We start from the raw sequence: 16,607 nt of genomic DNA, 5'->3' as shown, positions 1-16,607 counted from the left end.
TGATAGATAAGAAATGGGGGAGCGAAAGACGGGGAGCGAGGCCGATGTGGTGGCGAAGATTAACCTAATTTGCTCTCCGGATTCATGTAGATGCAACGTTGTAACTTGTCACTTGCAATGTCTTTCGTACATACGTATGCGTATCAGAAGGCAGATATGATGGGAGGGGCATCGGGGAGAGAGCGTGTGGAAAATCAACGCAAGCGGTGACATAGATTGTGAGATTGTGCGACTGGATACATGACTGAGTATGCTGTTTAGTGGGTTGGTGATCATGATGTTGAGATGCAGTGTTAATTAAAGGCGTAGGTACCTGGTTCCTACGCCAATGAGCTCAGGACTGGCAGACAGTAGCAGTGCAAGCCTGCTCATTATCTGCTCCGTGCTGTGGAATCATTTATCTGAAGGACATTGCATCTATTTGAGTTTTCCAAGGTCTTGCAGTAAAACATGTAAAGAGTGGATCTTTGGCAGAGAGCTTGGGATTTTGAGTTTGAGCGTTCAACGTTTGGTCCATGCTGCAGAGTTAAAAGCGGTGCGGCGGTAGTTAGAGTATTAAAGGTGGGATGTGTGTGTGTGTCAGGGTAGTGACAGTGAAGCATGGAAGATCTTTCTTCCATGATGGGGAGGGGAGGAGAGGAGTGGAAAACTACGTTCCGCTCGTAAGGTTGGGATTTCTCTTTTGGGAACAACGGTGAACGGATGGCGAGTGAGTTGTTGGAGAGAGATGAAAGGAAACCCCTGGTGTGGTGCAGGACCCTGCATTGATTGTTTTATTCAGCATCTTCTGGATACATCCAAGTACCCAGTCGTGTTGACACACTGCGAACTGGCTCGGCTGTGAAATATCATCGTGTGTTCGTATTAATAAAGACGTTTAAATCTTAGAACACATAGCACTAAGGTGGCGAATAGCATTCGTGCACTTCCTCTTCCAGTCTTCCTCTTCCACTCGATCCGTATTCACATCCAATCTCCGTTAGTCCTTTGAAGGTTTGAAACCAATATACACACCATTCGTGAATCGTCACACCAGAGGCTTGATTCATTACCGTGCTGAACTGCCACTTCGGCAGGCCCCAAATCACACGTGGAAATCCACGCCGCGCTCCCGAAAACAGATGGCTTTCCGAGACCACTTATGTAATTGATGTCATCGGACGGCCCGAAGCCATGCTTCTAAAACACATGCAAAGACTCTAACTCCAATTTCGTCTCGGGAAATACCCTCGAGAAACGAACGGCAAATTCCCACAAAAAATGGTCTCAAAATGTAAATGCATCGCTTCTTTACTGTAATTCTCCATCCGGTTACCATTCTAGACTCTAGTGTTGCCTCTCATCCCGTAAGCCAAGATTGGAAATCCAACGGTTGTGGTTCATTTTGATTACGTGCCCACAAGAGCTAGTGAGTGCTGTAGCCGAACATCCTTTCCACACGTTTTGGATCACAAAGTCCTAAAGCCCGAACCGTCCACTGCCAAACCAGGAAGTTGTAGACGATTAGTCTCGGTAAAGGCGTTTCGGTAGGCTATACCAACTGGAATCTTTCGGTAGCAGGCACGCTCGACCAGTCAGGCTAAATGAGCAGGTCCAGTATATAAAGTTAGGATTGAGTAATGAACCGCTGGCGCACAGAGCGGAACTCCCCGATTTTGTGACTAACATCCCTGGCAACTATGGAGCATTGGTGCTGGGAATGAATCTCATGTAAATCTTAAGTTATAGGTAATTTACGCTGTTTATTTTATGATTTCCGCTGCGCAGGCTACGCACTGCTGAAATTTTTTGTCGTTGGGGCTGGAGATTGGCGATGGATATCCCAAAATGATCTCTGTTACGTTACGAGATTTATATCACCTGCAGGCATGTGCATATAATATATCGCCGTACATGACATGACATGACATTACATTGCATTGCATATTACTGGTGCTCATCACAGGTAAACTTTCACGCTGCAATTTATCTGTAGGTGATGGCGTAGATCCATTGTGAAAGATTTCCTCGCGTGGCATTTCCTTGCTCTTTCTCACCCGAAATGTTGCATGCAGCTTGTTCGAGGGAATCCTGATCCTAATGCATTAATGGTGTTCCAACTTCCAAAATGTCGAAGGACTCGTACATGAAGAGCTGTGGAAATGAAGAGGCGGTGTGAATAAATTAATCGGGTATGTACATATACAAAGGAGACGAAGGAATAAGCACATGTTCAACACGACATGCGGCCTTCCATGCAACCTTCCAGAAGAAATTGAGACACTTGGCGCACGCGAGTAGAAGGAGTACAGTAGTTTGTCTTGTTTGAAAGGAACATGCATGCAGAATCTCAAGCAAAAGAGCTTTTGCGAGTGGTCAATGGAAGTGTGTTGAAGAAAAGGTTAGTTAGGTTAGCCCTGATCGATTCCTCCTACACTTGAAGTTTTAGCTAGGTTTGCCCTAGCTTTTAGGGCTTTTTCTCCCTTCCATTCCTTTTCTAGAACAAAAGGATCCTTTGCGTCCTCTTGAAGCACACGCATGTGCTTGTGGGTCTCTGTCGGGAATTGTTTTTCCGCCCCATAGATTCCTGATGAAAATCCTTACTTGCTTTCTCGCTTAGCTTGGGCATCATCCTTAACATTAGAGTCATCGGTTTTAATTCACAATTTCCTTATTTTGCACTTTAACATCTCAAAGCTCAGGGTTCTTCGAGTTCATAAGGTTTGACATAAATTAAGGGTCTTTCTTCTTCATGCTGAACAACATTCACACGCATAGATTGTCAAAGCTTTAGGCGCCAACATGGAGGGTCAATAATACATTGACCCAGGGCCGGTACTCTGGTGTAACTTAAGGTCTGTCTGTAGGTTGTATCATGGCTGTGCTAGTGGAAATTCTCTCTCTGGTTGGGAATTTAATAGCGCATGGTAGTCGCATGATCAATGAACCTGCCATCCTGGTCCTTGGAAGCGCACTAAGAAATAGCTCCACCGTCCATAAGGCAAACAAAGCAACTGCAGCGAGTCTGCACGCGAGGAGATTTACCTGGAAAGAGGCCAGATAGTGTGACCTGAGCGACAGGGACAGGGGAGGATATAAAGGTTAATTTTGGATCTGCTCAGTGGTTGGTTGGTGGTCCGAGTCTTTGAACCAGGGGTTTGTAGTGGGGCGGAGCGGACTGGGAATATCACTAATTGGGCGGGGACGCAAAATGCAGTGGAGTCTAGATTGAAGCAAGTGCCGGACAAAATGCAGAGAGACAAATGCAAGATTTAATGTATTGTGATTGGGTGTGTAATGAGACCGGGGTCATGCCGTACGGCCGGTGGGGTGAGAGTTGGAGATGCCTTTTGGCCAAAAGGTAAGGGCGGCCATAGGATATTGAAGCCAGTAATTCAAGACTTTTGAGTGGTTGCTGCCTCTTAGTTCGGTTAACGATGTTTTGTAGATCCATCAGATTAAGGCGTCAACGGCGTCAATGTTCAAAAGTCCATAGATTGATGTGCATGTCGGATAGGAACCGAGGCATAGATATTCAAGGGATCGCCGCCTTCATGCTTCAATTCATTGGATGCTGTAGATAGCATTTTGCCACGGAGATGTATGATCAAGGGGTGAAGAATGGATAAGAAGCGTGGGATGCTCGCGATCGACGGATTGCGAATCCGAAAAACCTGGAAGTCTGGGTTCGACATGAAGCATGTGATCGGATTGACATTGATGATCATGATATGATACGTCTCCGATCCTCCGATAAAGGAGAAGGATTCAGGTGATCGCGGGGAGATGGGGAGTGGAGTATCAGAATCCTTCGACCTTCAACATGAGAGTTCGTGTTGTTGGAAAGTGGAGGGCTGGTATCTATATGCTGTTGGTATCTGAAACGTCAAGGGAGGTGAAAGACCTCACTGTATATGTGCAGGTGCTTTAGACGAAGGAATCGTTTTAAATGAGAAATATGGGCCTTTGCAGAAGTTTGCAGCTGAGGCGGTTACGTGCATGGGGAAATATTGAAAAGGGGCTGGAGAAGCTATGATGCTGAATTATTGCGCGTCCTGCACACTGGCATAGCAACGCGAGACGAGTACGGATTGGGAACGAAGAAAGGGGCACGGTATCGTGTGAGTAGTTCTTCTCGTCATGGCAGCTTCTCATCATGGCAGCCTAAGCTGGTATCCTTCTTTCATAGTGCTTCATTGAGCGAGGAGGATCTGTGCACAATCGGCCATGTTATGCCAAGATAGTAGCACATACAGATATCAAATTCTTTGCTGACACTAAACTGCAGATCTAGACTAGATCGAATGGTGAGCAGTGCACTGGATAACATCCATGAAGAGTACAAATCACGTGTGTAACACGCACGTGCTTCATGGCACACAAACAAGACAAGCTGCTCGATCACCAGAAAGCTGAAGTCAAAAAGAGATGGAAGCAGCGGAAGATAATAAGGAGAGGTCATAGTTCTTGAAAGGTTAAGAGGTATTGAAAGCACAGCATGAATAAGACACCGTTGGCTTTTTTGAATCGAAACTTGAAGTTGGGGAATTCGAATAGATCCATGATATATAAGCCCGAAGCCAAGAAGAGATGTATGGAATGCAGAAGCTGAGCAGTAGCTCGCTATAACAATCAGTTAATAGTTAGCTCGATAGAACTAATAAGAAGTGATTTCAGAAGAAGAAGCTGAATACACGTCACTACTGGCTAGAAGTCGAAGCTAAGAAGTAACATCATGGAAGGGAGAGGTTAGGCAATGGACTCGTTCTATCTGAGATGCCCGACCGAGAGATACGCGCAGTCGAAACCAATGTAGAGAAATATAGAGTTGTGATCGAGTGGTTGAAGTCGGGAAAGTGCATTATTGAAAGCAGGTACGAAAGATCTGCTCTTCTCGCTTGAGAATAAGAAGAATACCAAAATAGATTAGTTCGATGCACCTTCCCTCAAACTTTCCTTCCAAAATCAAATTGAATAATCGAATTCGAACGTTGTCCAAGAGTTTGCAGGTTATTAGCTATTTCCGCTCTAATGGTTTATACATCTAGATATTTAAGACCAGAAACACGTAACACCGTCTAACTACTGCCTTCATTCAATCTTTTGGATAATCTCTCCGTAAATAACCTCACCGCTTCATGCCACTCCATTGTTTGTCCTTCAGGACGTCTCAGAATGAAATCGGCCCTGAGGTCAGCTGCTGCTGTGACCTGAACGTGGGTACCACTGAGATAATGCGTAGCCTTTCTAGCCAAAGCAATCTTGGCTGCCTTGTAACCACTAGGGCAACGCGGTTCTTTGGCTAGTTGCTGAGCCTGATAAACGCCTGAGGATGGTGGCCCATCTCACGGCACAGAGAATAAAAATCACTGACTGCAGTGTTCATTTTGATATGGTTGAATGGTGAGGTAATTTAGTAGGGTTGAAATTGGTAAGCAAACTGCTATTGTTGCTATCGCGAGATTTGAAAGCTAAATTCAATCGCGCGACTTTATACTACGGCCTCGTAGTATCTACCAGCGACGCGTTCTTGTCACGAAGCCAATAAGAGACGTCGCCGGTGAATGTTGTGAGGTGAATATCAAAATGATATACTAAGCAAGCATTTTTCGGGACCACTTTTGGTATACTTATCTCCCAATAATGCTGTTTCCTTCGTCTCCGACACTTAGCGGAATGGCCTGATCTATCTGCTTGAGGGCATAGCGTTCATCTATATTGTTAAACTTACCGGTCGTTCTCTCCGACAACTTCGAGGTCTCCTCGTGGCTTAGGCACACAACATTCACAACGTTCATCTATATTGTTGAATCAACTGTACGTAGATACCTTTCTGCCTATCCTTTTGCTTTTTTTTTTGTTCATTTTTCTGGCTCTTCTTGTCTATGTGTCCCACTTTTGTTCTGAGGTTGTTGTTCCAAATTAGGAAATTTACTCGAGTGTTTTCGATGCATTAACCATTTGCTTACATAACGCTTTGTAGTTTCGTACCTCCTACATATAGTATGCTAATAAAGAATTGGGATGTGCGTCCACTCCATCAATGGGCTTTTCAAATCCTAGCCAACGCTTTAACCACGAAGTGCAATTTTCCACAACTCCAGGTACCCCCCCACCAAGCCCTCTCATCATACATCTCATCCATGTAAACCACAACGGACTGTACCTCCACGATCCTATTGATGATATCGAGTCTATCTCTATGACTTCTTAAGTAGATCCTCCTATGTACCGTCGTCTTCATAGCCACCGTGGCAGAGACAATCTTCCAGTGCCAAGGTGCAGTAAAAGCAGAATTTAAAGCCACATAGGCATCTAGAATGTGGTAATTAGTTTACGACTATGGGAAGCAAGACTATGGGAAGCGAGACAGAGAGTGAGAGGAAACATCGAGGACTTACATCATTTTGGGACACCCAGCAGCATATTCGATCAAGGTACCACAATTCCCACATTGTTTCCAGCCTTGTCTCTGGGCTTCGGCAAGAACTAGCTCTTTATCATAGTCGCGAGAACATTCTCCATCGTGCCATTCGCTCTTACACCTTGTACACGTGACCATACCACATGCCGACTTTTTACAGAAAGCTTGATGTCCTTTGATACGTTCCTGGGCGATAAAAGCAGAGCAAAATTTGTTGGAGCAATACATACGATCTTCGGATTCGTATTCGATTTTCTTGTCTTCATAGTCGCGAATGATTTCCGGAGACAATAAATGATAAGCCAATGTGAGATCGTCGACATCCAAGCAGCAACTGACAGGAAACATAGACTCATCCTCTATCGCGCGAGTGAAGCGTCCTCGGAGGCAAGTGCTGCAATACACACAACCGCAAGGAAATGCAAAGTTCAATTGTATATCCTGAGACTCTTGACAAAGGGAGCATTGGACTTGACTTGGATCTTCGTTGCTATCTGTTTGTGTGTTGTTTGTCCAATTGGCTGCCTGAGGTGAGGTAGGCTGCAAGAAAGACTGTAATTTACGTAAGTAAAGAATCGCATGAGAGAATATCAGGTGCTACTGACATCAGGCATGTTTACTGATAATCTCAGGAGTAGAGAAATTGTCTTTGCTTTGGTAATGTCTGCACCAAAAGATAAGCGGAAATGATTGAAGGCAGGTATTATAGTATGATAGAGAGATTGGAAAGTGACCCAGTTGCTAACTGCTTCAGGTGATTTCCTGGGATATCAAAGGATCTGGCTTTGAAAGATTTAGTGGAGAATGAGTTCATGGGGATGGATGGGAGCTTTTATATTAGCTTAGAAGTCCTTCTATGTCTACGAACAGAATCGACAACTAGCTTAGTTACTAGCTCAATTGGGTGTAATAATAATGTAAAGTGATGCAACTGAGTATTGGAAAGTGGATTGTATCTGCTAATGACATTGGATGATGCATATAAAAAAAATTATGGTAAATTGTTTCCTTCAATCATGGTAAATGAACACCAGACTTCTTGAAAGCCCCAAACTAACTTACAAATAAGGAAGTGTTGAATGGAGATACGTTCCTAAAGGCAGGTGGATTCAATTCCTAAGAGGTGCATAGTAGTGCAGTATATACTTTAGAATTCATCGCACCTTTTCTTTCTGCACGCTAGAAACCTTGAGAATCTTCAAGCCAAGGAAACTTCACTTGGGTCTTCTTGTGAGTCAAAGGTTCCCCGTTTGTTCTAAAGTGCTTTGGCAAAGGTTAAAATAACTCAACGGCACGTGGAAGGTGTGATGCAGCACATACAAGAGATTGGAACAAGAAACAGAAACGGAATTTTGAGTTTAGGCTAGAATCAATGAGCAGATTGTTTTGATAGTGTACATTATACAATACACATAACTTCCAAGTAGCTAATCTAAATTCAATAAGGACGTTACTCTCTACTTGTGGAAGTCCTCGTCTGTAGGGCAAAAAATTCATGTTTTCTTGCCAAATTTTACTTGACCATAAAGCTTGGTAAGATAGTACTTGTCTTGAATGTGTAAAAAACGCCTAACAAGCAGCTCCAGGTGCTAGTTGGGACAAAAGATCTCAGGGTCAGTACTACAATCGTCTCGCAATCTTTTGGTGTCATGTCATTCCGTAGTACGATTGACATATTTAACAGCAACTTATCTTCAAGCCCATGACCAATCCTATAACTCGAGAACTCTGTATGCAAAACATTCGTTACACACCTTGACAGTATCACGTGAAAGCTATAGTCCAGAGAAACTTGCTCCAGATAAACTGTTTTCATGCTGAGACTTACATGCTGCGGGTGATCCCAACTCTTCGATCCCATTCAAGTGCTCAAGAATACATTTGTTGCATGTCTACATCAGTAGCAGGGGTAACAGAAGCTCGAAAAGACCCCATTAATTGTAGGATACTACAACTCTATGCTCGCTGCCTAACACAGACATGCAACATAAATGTATTTGTGTCTCAGAAGAAGTTGGGCCTACCCAATTTTGGCCTAAAATGAGTAATTATAGTAAGCTATTATGTCAAAAGCCTTTTCTTGACCTACTCGAGTGTGATCCATATAGCCAACCACTCTAGACGCGCGCCTGTTATGACATGCAACAGAGCAAGATGTTCTCCAGGTCGACTACAATATGCCTTAGCTTAGCAACAGGCTTCAGTAGCTGTAGTTCGATAAGATTGATACACAACATGGACTAATTCTAAAGCGGAAAACCCATACTACCATATACTTCAAGTGATCTTTTTTCTCTACCTGATACGGATACATAGACTTATGATGATTGATTTTGCAGGTCGGACGAAGACCAGGCAAAAATCGTGAGGACGCCAGAACCAATAACTGTACGTAATATCCCAAGAGATAAGGGAGACCAACATAAGCCCTTAGTAAAACTATTTATATAATCAGTACATCGGAGAACCGAGACCGAAATGGTGACCTCGTGGAGAGATCTCACAATTGCAATTAGGCGCGCAATCAACTGTTTAAGCGAATGCGGTACGGGTGGGACTTCAATATTGCGCAAAGGTGCTTTTGCGAAGTACGGCAGAGGGCGTATCTAGTAAAAGACTTCACGGATATGCGTTAGATCTATGGACCGTCTGAAGGTAGAATCAGGAGAGAGTTTAGCATTTTCTAGTCGGGGATACCCAAAGAAATAGACTTACCCATGGACGAGATCGATGTGGCAATGTCTGGTGGTAAGATAGATGCGGAATAGCAAAATGACATGAAATCTCGAAAACGTTGTCAAAACTTATACCGACAGAGAACCAAGGAACCTGTCAGATTATATCTGGAAGCTTCGTGCTCGAGCTGAGATTCGCAAACACATAATTGGAGTCGTTAGTAACCTCGAGAGTTGACGCACATGCATACAGAACATCATCCACTTGGAAACATAACAAGATTCAAGCAGCGATTAAGAACCCAGTATAGAAGATGAGATCTGCAACAAGATACTTTCGAAGCAATGGTACAACCAACCGGAGCACAGACAACACCAGGAGGAACGCAACAAAAGGGACTCGCTACATACAGAGAGGAGTGAGCAGACAATTAATTGGCCAATATTCATCAGTACAATCTAGGCTAACCGAGTATAGACACAATCATTCAAAGTCCCAACATCCTTCAAGACATATATCAGACAAGGCGCTTGCAAGTCCGTGTGTATACGCGCCTCGTATACATCGACGAATAGGAGTTCCATTTCATACTTATCCTTGTATTGTACGAATATCGGGGGGAGGTAAAATCTCGGGAGATCATCCATGTGCACTGGTAGTTGAAAGCACCCGTAAGTTACAGGCTTCAAATGCTGGCGATGACGTTGCACATTTCAGATTCGGTAGACCCCAGTTCTGGCCCTCTTTCGCAGTCCTTCGTATCATACTATCCAATAAAGATCGCAGCTTATCTCGGTCTATGAATTCTGTGGCTCCTCTCTCATCTCCTCAGAGCCAATCGTGCATTTCTCGAACGCAATAGGAAATTCGCGAGCAGAATGCGACGTGCAACAAAAGGCATCTCGAGATTAGATTTGCGGTATAGGCTGACGGTGTAATTGTCTAAGGATTGTTGATCGCGAAAGAATTGTTTGGTGGAGAGCGAGGAGAGGTGTGACATTTCGTGATGGGCGAGATTCAATGATTGGTGTCCATTCGTTTGGCCGTCATGGGAAGTGAGATTTGGGGTTGGAAACTGCGGATATAAATAGATGTGGGGAAGCGCTTGCTTAATTTAGAGCGTGAGTTCATTCAGAGCAGGGTCCTGGATACCGCATTGAGTAAAGAGCGAGGATCAAGACTAAAATGTGAAATAAAAATTTATCGGCGATAGGATTTCGATACTGAGTTGACAAAGAATAGTAATGAACTTGACTTGGAGCTAATGAAACGAGATGACACCACCTTAGATGTTATCCCTATCGGTGAGTTTACCGAGCACTAATCCGAATAGTATTAGAGAGTATTAATATTAGATTTCTAGTAAGAGCAATATTTCTAAGTAGGTAGATAATGCTCACACTGTAAAGAGCGCTTCATCTCATCGAAACACCACACCACTTCAATCCGAAACCTCACGTTCTCCCCCCCCCCTCGCTTGTCAAAGCGTCGAGATACCATATCCTTCCAGTTTAGCCTTCAATTTGTTCTTCCCTCAACACCATCCATCCATCGCTTGCCCTCCAATGAGATCCGCTCACCCGATCAAATCAACATCTTGGAATTTTCCGAACAAGACCTCCTGAGCGTTTTGTTGCACATCTCAAGTCAAAGCACGATTAGATAACTGAACATGTTAGTAAGGTCAGCAGGCTTAAACTAGGAATTATTTATCATTGGTTGAAATCTAAAGATACGGATGGAAAGGATGCATCTAAACCGAGTCCTTCAGAAGTTATGTTCATTGAATATGTAGTAGGTAAGGTTATTACAATCCCTAAATTCTAACAGACAGCTTTATCCCGCCAAATCTTCAACCTTTAACGGCATACTACTCATCCCGCGATATCATCGATCTCAGAAGCTCGCTGCTTAACTCCATCACCATCCGCGGTAAGCAGAACCAAAGTATGCGTGTAAATCCCAACCCAACCCATACAACACCACCGCCACCCAACTTTACGACGTGCAACAATACGCATATCTCTCATTCCCTATAAGACGACACAACATGCAACACAAGTTCTCAAAGCCATTGCAAACATAAATGGAACTCTCAGTATGAGATTTCAGTAGTGAATTGCATCGTATGAATCGTTTGAAGTTGCTGGGCTATTTTTGTGCTTATATTGAAAGAGGATGGACGAAACAGCTTTGTTAGAAATGATGTATTGTATTCGAGTCTCGTCGAGATAAAACTTGGGTTTGCATTTATGTCGTATGCTGCTGGTGTTTAGAATATCACCATTGAATTCCCCCTTCGTGTTGTGTGGGCGACAAGATGACGTGTATTAATGTTTGCAGAGGCTGAGCCCCGAGTGAAATATATGTTCATATCGTCCTAGCTAGAGATGCCAGTCTGCGAACTCGACATGCCATAGTTTCAGTCACATCGAACCGGGTAATTGGCACGGCAAATACACGCATTCAACAATACGAATTAATTCGAAAAGAAGGCAAGAAGAAACATTTCATTGTCAAACACTTGATATTCTTTCCAGATTGTGTTATCATACAAGCCCGAGCCAAAGAGAAACCAGAACAAATTTATCCATCCCATCCATCCCGTTCATATCTCCTTATCAACGCCCATAATAAGCAAAAATCAAAAGCTCAGCGCGAGACCCAACACCATTACTGCTCCATATGTCCATTTTTTGCAAAGAACAAATAGCAATGCAAAGCTTGCTGAAGGGCCTGGAAGAATACCTGCATAGACACGAATTTTCCAAGAAAATCAACTAGCCGGTACCAAAAGACCTCCTGAACAATCATACTCCACGATAATGAATCAAATCAAGCCTTGACCTTCTTGGGGCGACCACGGCCGGCAGAGCTTGGGGTACCAGCATCATCAGATGCCTTTCTCTTCTTGCTAGCAGGGGTAGCCGATGCTGGAGTATCGCTAGTTTTTTCCTTGGCGGGTCTTCCTCTCTTCTTACCTGAGCTTGGTGTAGCCGCAGGCTTTTCGTCAACATCACCTTCAGCAGCAGGCACCTTTGCGGGTCTTCCTCTCTTTCCTGGAGTTTTCTTTTCAACGACAGCCTTTTCCTTTGGGGACTTAGGAGTCTTAGCAGCTTTGGGCTCTTTGGCAGGCTTAGGCTCTTTTGGTGCTTTAGGTTCTTTGGCAGGCTTGGGTTCCTTCGGGGCTTTTGGTTCCTTGGGAGGTTTTGGAACTCTTGGTGTAGGCTTGGGCTTGACAATACCACTGGAAGGTCGGCCACGCCCACGCCCGGAAGGAACCTTGATTTTCTTCTCACTATCAGGCTTTGCTGGACGACCTCGACCACGGCCACTGGGGGCGGGCTTCTCCCTTGGGACGAGAACTGGCTCACTTTCTTTGATAATGACGAAAGCAACCTTCTCAATTTGAAGAGGATTGACACGGAGACGAGTGGTCAAGGATTTAGCGGCGGCGTGGATTTTCTCAAACTCGGCAACATTGTATTTTGGTGTTGGTTTATGTTCTCCATCATTGACGAGCCATTTGAAGCATTCATCACTGAAGAATGTCACCTGATCGGGATAGCGGACAGAGAGGATGAGGGAGGCAGTAGCCGGTCCAATTCCCATTAGTGGATCCTTGAGTTTGTTGATGACAACGCCAATGTCTGTTGGATTGGTCTTGTAATAGTCGAAAGCATCCTTGGTAGCAGCCTCGACAAGCTCATCTGAGTTCTTGCCAACCTTCTTCAAGAAACCTGGACGGTAGGCACCATGTCGACTACGTAGAAAATTAGTATCGAAATTAATTCAAATGACATTCCATCGTAACTTTCGAGACGAAGAAATAATAAAAATAAGATGAAATATTTTTTCTCAATTTTTTGCGACGAGGGTGGGAAAGTGAAAGACCTCCGGAAAGCCGAGCTTCAGATCTCGAAACGCGGGCTCTTCTTCTCCACCTACCAATCGACAAACAAAAACTCACGAAAAAAGAAAACAAATGAAAACAAAGCAAAGGACGTGAAGAGAATCAACTCACAGTTTCCAATCAACCAACTTCGTGATATCTTCGATCGAGAAAGTGTGTGAACCATCCTTAAACTTTGCTGGCGCCTCAACATATCTGAACCTGTCAAGCTCTTGAAGCGGAGTAACACCTTCCTTTGCTAAATAAATCTTAAATCAACAACGCATTCTTTCGTGCACGATCAAGGAAAGAACGAGCTTACCGTCTTTTGCATACTTGTTGAGGAGATCCGGATATCTTGCCAACGTTTGGTTGAACTCAGCAAGAGTAATATCATTTGGGGAAGACATGGTGAATTTTCGACCTTCCTCTCCCTCAAAACGATCTTCGATTGTCGATTTTCTTGGACTTCCGAACAGAGGATTGAGAGAATTTGAAATAGAACGAAGCATTCAAGAGGGGTTTCGGAATGATATCGATGCGTTTGATGGAAGTTTTTATTTTGGGAAATAAATAAAAAGAAAAATAAAAAGAGAAGAGATGAGGGAGGGAGGAGGGAATGCGCGACGCGACGTGAATTTATGTTATGGAGACTGCTCAGTAAGTGAGTAAAATGTTGATGCTGTTTTGGGCTTAGACCGCGATGGAATATGAGATTATTACTCAAATTGAGTTAATTTTATATTATACACCGTAGTTAAGCGAATCAAATCAGCATTTGTCGATTATTATTTTGACCAGCTGCAAAGATCCAAAAAATAAGAATATGAGACTTATTATTTATTATACACCACCTACTGGTGTACCTACCTATCTTATCGGACTCCGTAAGCAGAAAAAAAATAATTGGTACACGCACATTAATAAGTTCCAGAACTTCTTCTTTTTCTCCTCTTCTCTTCTCCTCCCCCAACTTCTTCTTCTTCTTCCTCTTCCTCTTCACGTAGCCAAAGAAAGTCTCGGATTGCCTTCATCCATTCCTACATACACATACACAATTTAATAACTTCTTAATCCAATCACAACATCTTTCAACATGGGAGGAGGTAATGTAAGTTAGACATCCATCTGTTGCCCCGATTTCCCCTTTAAACTCTATAACCCTTTTTTCTTGTCCGGTCACTCCAGACCAGGGAAATTCTCCACCCAAGGGTCTCTCAACCCGGTTTTCGTCCACGAACTATGATCGTCGCATTCTAAATACTGGAGACCTGACCTTTTCACAGGGCGCAAAAGCAGCTTCCAAGCGTGCACGCAATCAAAAAGATGCTGAGAAGGGCGTCGCAAAGTCGCAACTGAAGGTCAACGAGTCAGCCAAGGATATCCAATGCGAGGTTTGCAAAACCACTTTCTTGAAGACTACTAGACTTCCTGCGTGAGTATCTTTTTTTTTCCCTTTCTTCGTTTGCCATTTCTATTTGCCATTTCGCACATCTGGAAAGAAAAGCTCCGGATCTTCTGGGGAATGTGCGTCGGGACGGGGAGAATCCTGCAGGAAGAAAAAGAAGAAGAAATGGACGCAAGGAATTCTGGCAGACCCGCAGTCGTTTTCTTTCTTGAAGCATAAAGCCATGTTCAAATTCAAAACACACCGGAACTAATATTGGCATGCCATCACCAGTCTCACGGAACACGCCATGAACAAGCACTCAAAAGGACCGGAGCTCTGCTTCCCATCGTTCATGGCCCAGCAGGCTGCATTAGTTGGCAAGAAATAAATTCTTAACACTTCTTTGTGCGACTCATCTTACAATTTCGTACGACGCAATGACGAAGACACGATATTTTACGGTTGGGCAGATGCGGTGGAGGAAAATTTTGGGTTTCGATGATCAGAGGGTTGATATCAATTTGCGAAAGAAGAACAAGCGATTGGCGCATGGGCGGGAGACACAATGGCGTTTATTCACAAGCCAGCAGACTTAGCTATTTGAACCAGAACAATCTGCTTCTTATCTACAAATGTGTGTTTTACTTCGCATGATGAGTAATGGATCGGGACTAGTCTGGTAGTTCAGATCGCCATACAACAACGAAAAGGGGCTTGATTTAGTCGGATCCGTTTGGACTATTGAATTCATGAGACAATGAACATCGGCCTTATGTTTCTGCGGGTGGAGTGACGGGTAGACCCTTTTGTCTGCGTTCCGCTTCTTGCTCTGCTTTTACATCTGCAAGAATTTCTGGGTACCACTTCTCTCCCACATCCACATGGCTCTTAATCCTATTTCTTAACGTCGCCTCCCCTAGCGTATCCGCCTTTCCGCCTCCTCTAAAAGTAAATTCCACATCATCCAACCTACCCCCCACACTCTCCAAAACCTTTCTCCTCATCTGCCTAACCTCCTCTTTTACGTCCCCAATCCCCACCTCATTCAACTCCTCAAACCTCGTACTTCCCCTCACCCCCTGAAAAAACGGCACACTATATCTCGGACCCCCTCCATACTGCGGGCTCAAAACCCTATGCGTAGTACTCATACAAACCCCCTTCGTCAGCGCCTCCATTCCCTGACCAATAGCCACCACCAACGTCCCTTTAATCGGCGGACAATCAATCCACTCCCCTCTCAAATTCTGCACCTGTAACCCCTTCTTATCCCCAACTTGCAACAGATACGACGTCAACATCGAATCCTTATGCGGGCCAACTCCCTGACCCTCTTGTTCGGGCCGCAGACCCAATTCCTTCAAATCCGGATATTTAACCACTTTTAATTTATGCTGTTGGTCTGCATCAAAGTACCGCTCGAATGCATTCGCAGGGAGTCCAATGGCTTCCGCGATCAGACTTGTGAAGAATATGGATACATCACCCATTTGCTCGATATATGATTCGAAAACGGGGCGGAAATTAGGAAGGTAGGTGGGCGAGGGCCAGAGATTGGGAGCGAGGAGATTGTAGTAGAGGGGATCCGAGGCAGTAGGGATGGGATGGGGAGTGGAGAGATCGATTTGTTCCCGTTGATCGATCGCGTGGGCGGTGATTTCGGCGGAGAGGGGAGAGTAGCCTAGGAATGAGGGCGCGTTGACCATTTGAATCTTGGTTCTGGATGATGTTAGATTGGGGGTTTGGTATATATATAGATAGTTGGATAGACATTGGGCGTTTATCCAAGCAAATCGACGAAATGAGATATGAGAAATGAGCAGAGAGAACCTACTTTTCCTCCAGAGGAATATCAAAGAACTTGACCCCTTCCTCGACAACATTATCTATTAAGTCCTGGGGTATCCCAACATTCTTCAGATATAGAAATCCCACTTCGAGTAATGCATGGCGCAGTTGATCTAGAAACTCGGGTTTGGTTTCTGGGGATCGGGCAAGAGAGAGGTCAAGGATTGGTATATTGGTGAAGGACATTATGTATGGTAGTGTTGTTTCTTTGTGCAGCGACCGGTACTGAAAATTGTATTATAGAAAAAGAAACCTCATATCATGAGAATTGTATGGAGATGGCAATCTATATTATTGCGAATTTGCTGGTAACATGATGTGATGTTACTCCAAGCAGTGCTTAGTGAACAAATCCATGAATGCTAGATGGGAAGTGGGGTGCGGGGTGATTTCGTTAT

The 16,607-nt window shown here is 44.1% G+C and overlaps 5 protein-coding genes across 5 annotated transcripts; 1 reads left to right on the top strand and 4 right to left on the bottom strand.

The window, feature by feature from the left end:
* Window positions 1-5,011: 5,011 nt before the first annotated feature.
* On the bottom strand, window positions 5,012-5,375 carry BCIN_05g02380 (hypothetical protein). The gene is made up of 2 exons (XM_024692900.1): window positions 5,354-5,375; window positions 5,012-5,294 (listed from the first exon to the last, which is right to left on the bottom strand). The coding sequence occupies exons 1-2, from the start codon at window positions 5,363-5,365 to the stop codon at window positions 5,058-5,060; spliced, it is 249 nt and encodes an 82-aa protein (XP_024548682.1). The 5' UTR covers window positions 5,366-5,375; the 3' UTR covers window positions 5,012-5,057.
* A 438-nt stretch (window positions 5,376-5,813) lies between these two features.
* BCIN_05g02370 (hypothetical protein) lies at window positions 5,814-7,442 on the bottom strand. The gene is made up of 3 exons (XM_024692899.1): window positions 7,009-7,442; window positions 6,381-6,955; window positions 5,814-6,294 (listed from the first exon to the last, which is right to left on the bottom strand). The coding sequence occupies exons 1-3, from the start codon at window positions 7,015-7,017 to the stop codon at window positions 6,204-6,206; spliced, it is 675 nt and encodes a 224-aa protein (XP_024548681.1). The 5' UTR covers window positions 7,018-7,442; the 3' UTR covers window positions 5,814-6,203.
* A 4,110-nt stretch (window positions 7,443-11,552) lies between these two features.
* BCIN_05g02360 (hypothetical protein) lies at window positions 11,553-13,596 on the bottom strand. The gene is made up of 3 exons (XM_001560031.2): window positions 13,294-13,596; window positions 13,104-13,230; window positions 11,553-12,842 (listed from the first exon to the last, which is right to left on the bottom strand). The coding sequence occupies exons 1-3, from the start codon at window positions 13,481-13,483 to the stop codon at window positions 11,915-11,917; spliced, it is 1,245 nt and encodes a 414-aa protein (XP_001560081.2). The 5' UTR covers window positions 13,484-13,596; the 3' UTR covers window positions 11,553-11,914.
* Window positions 13,597-13,779: 183 nt separating this feature from the next.
* On the top strand, window positions 13,780-15,089 carry BCIN_05g02350 (hypothetical protein). The gene is made up of 3 exons (XM_001560032.2): window positions 13,780-14,082; window positions 14,258-14,406; window positions 14,653-15,089. The coding sequence occupies exons 1-3, from the start codon at window positions 14,068-14,070 to the stop codon at window positions 14,747-14,749; spliced, it is 261 nt and encodes an 86-aa protein (XP_001560082.1). The 5' UTR covers window positions 13,780-14,067; the 3' UTR covers window positions 14,750-15,089.
* Window positions 15,090-15,095: 6 nt separating this feature from the next.
* On the bottom strand, window positions 15,096-16,591 carry BCIN_05g02340 (hypothetical protein). Its single transcript, XM_001560033.2, has 2 exons — window positions 16,196-16,591; window positions 15,096-16,080 (listed from the first exon to the last, which is right to left on the bottom strand). The coding sequence occupies exons 1-2, from the start codon at window positions 16,393-16,395 to the stop codon at window positions 15,132-15,134; spliced, it is 1,149 nt and encodes a 382-aa protein (XP_001560083.1). The 5' UTR covers window positions 16,396-16,591; the 3' UTR covers window positions 15,096-15,131.
* Window positions 16,592-16,607: the final 16 nt, after the last annotated feature.

This window comes from Botrytis cinerea, chromosome 5 (assembly GCF_000143535.2).
Source record: "Botrytis cinerea B05.10 chromosome 5, complete sequence".
Taxonomy (NCBI): Eukaryota; Fungi; Ascomycota; class Leotiomycetes; order Helotiales; family Sclerotiniaceae; genus Botrytis; species Botrytis cinerea.
This window is presented reverse-complemented; position numbering and strand designations above follow the sequence as displayed.

Coding starts and splice junctions, on each gene's coding strand:
- BCIN_05g02370 (XM_024692899.1), bottom strand. Junction 6,295..6,380: donor GCTGGGTGTCCCAAAATGAT/GTAAGTCCTCGA, acceptor ACCACATTCTAG/ATGCCTATGTGGCTTTAAAT.
- BCIN_05g02360 (XM_001560031.2), bottom strand. CDS start 13,483: ATGCTTCGTTCTATTTCAAATTCTCTCAATCCTCTGTTCGGAAGTCCA. Junction 13,231..13,293: donor CAACAAGTATGCAAAAGACG/GTAAGCTCGTTC, acceptor AGATTTATTTAG/CAAAGGAAGGTGTTACTCCG. Junction 12,843..13,103: donor AAGTTGGTTGATTGGAAACT/GTGAGTTGATTC, acceptor TTTTCTACGTAG/TCGACATGGTGCCTACCGTC.
- BCIN_05g02350 (XM_001560032.2), top strand. Junction 14,407..14,652: donor AAGACTACTAGACTTCCTGC/GTGAGTATCTTT, acceptor TGCCATCACCAG/TCTCACGGAACACGCCATGA.
- BCIN_05g02340 (XM_001560033.2), bottom strand. CDS start 16,395: ATGTCCTTCACCAATATACCAATCCTTGACCTCTCTCTTGCCCGATCC. Junction 16,081..16,195: donor GATATTCCTCTGGAGGAAAA/GTAGGTTCTCTC, acceptor AACATCATCCAG/AACCAAGATTCAAATGGTCA.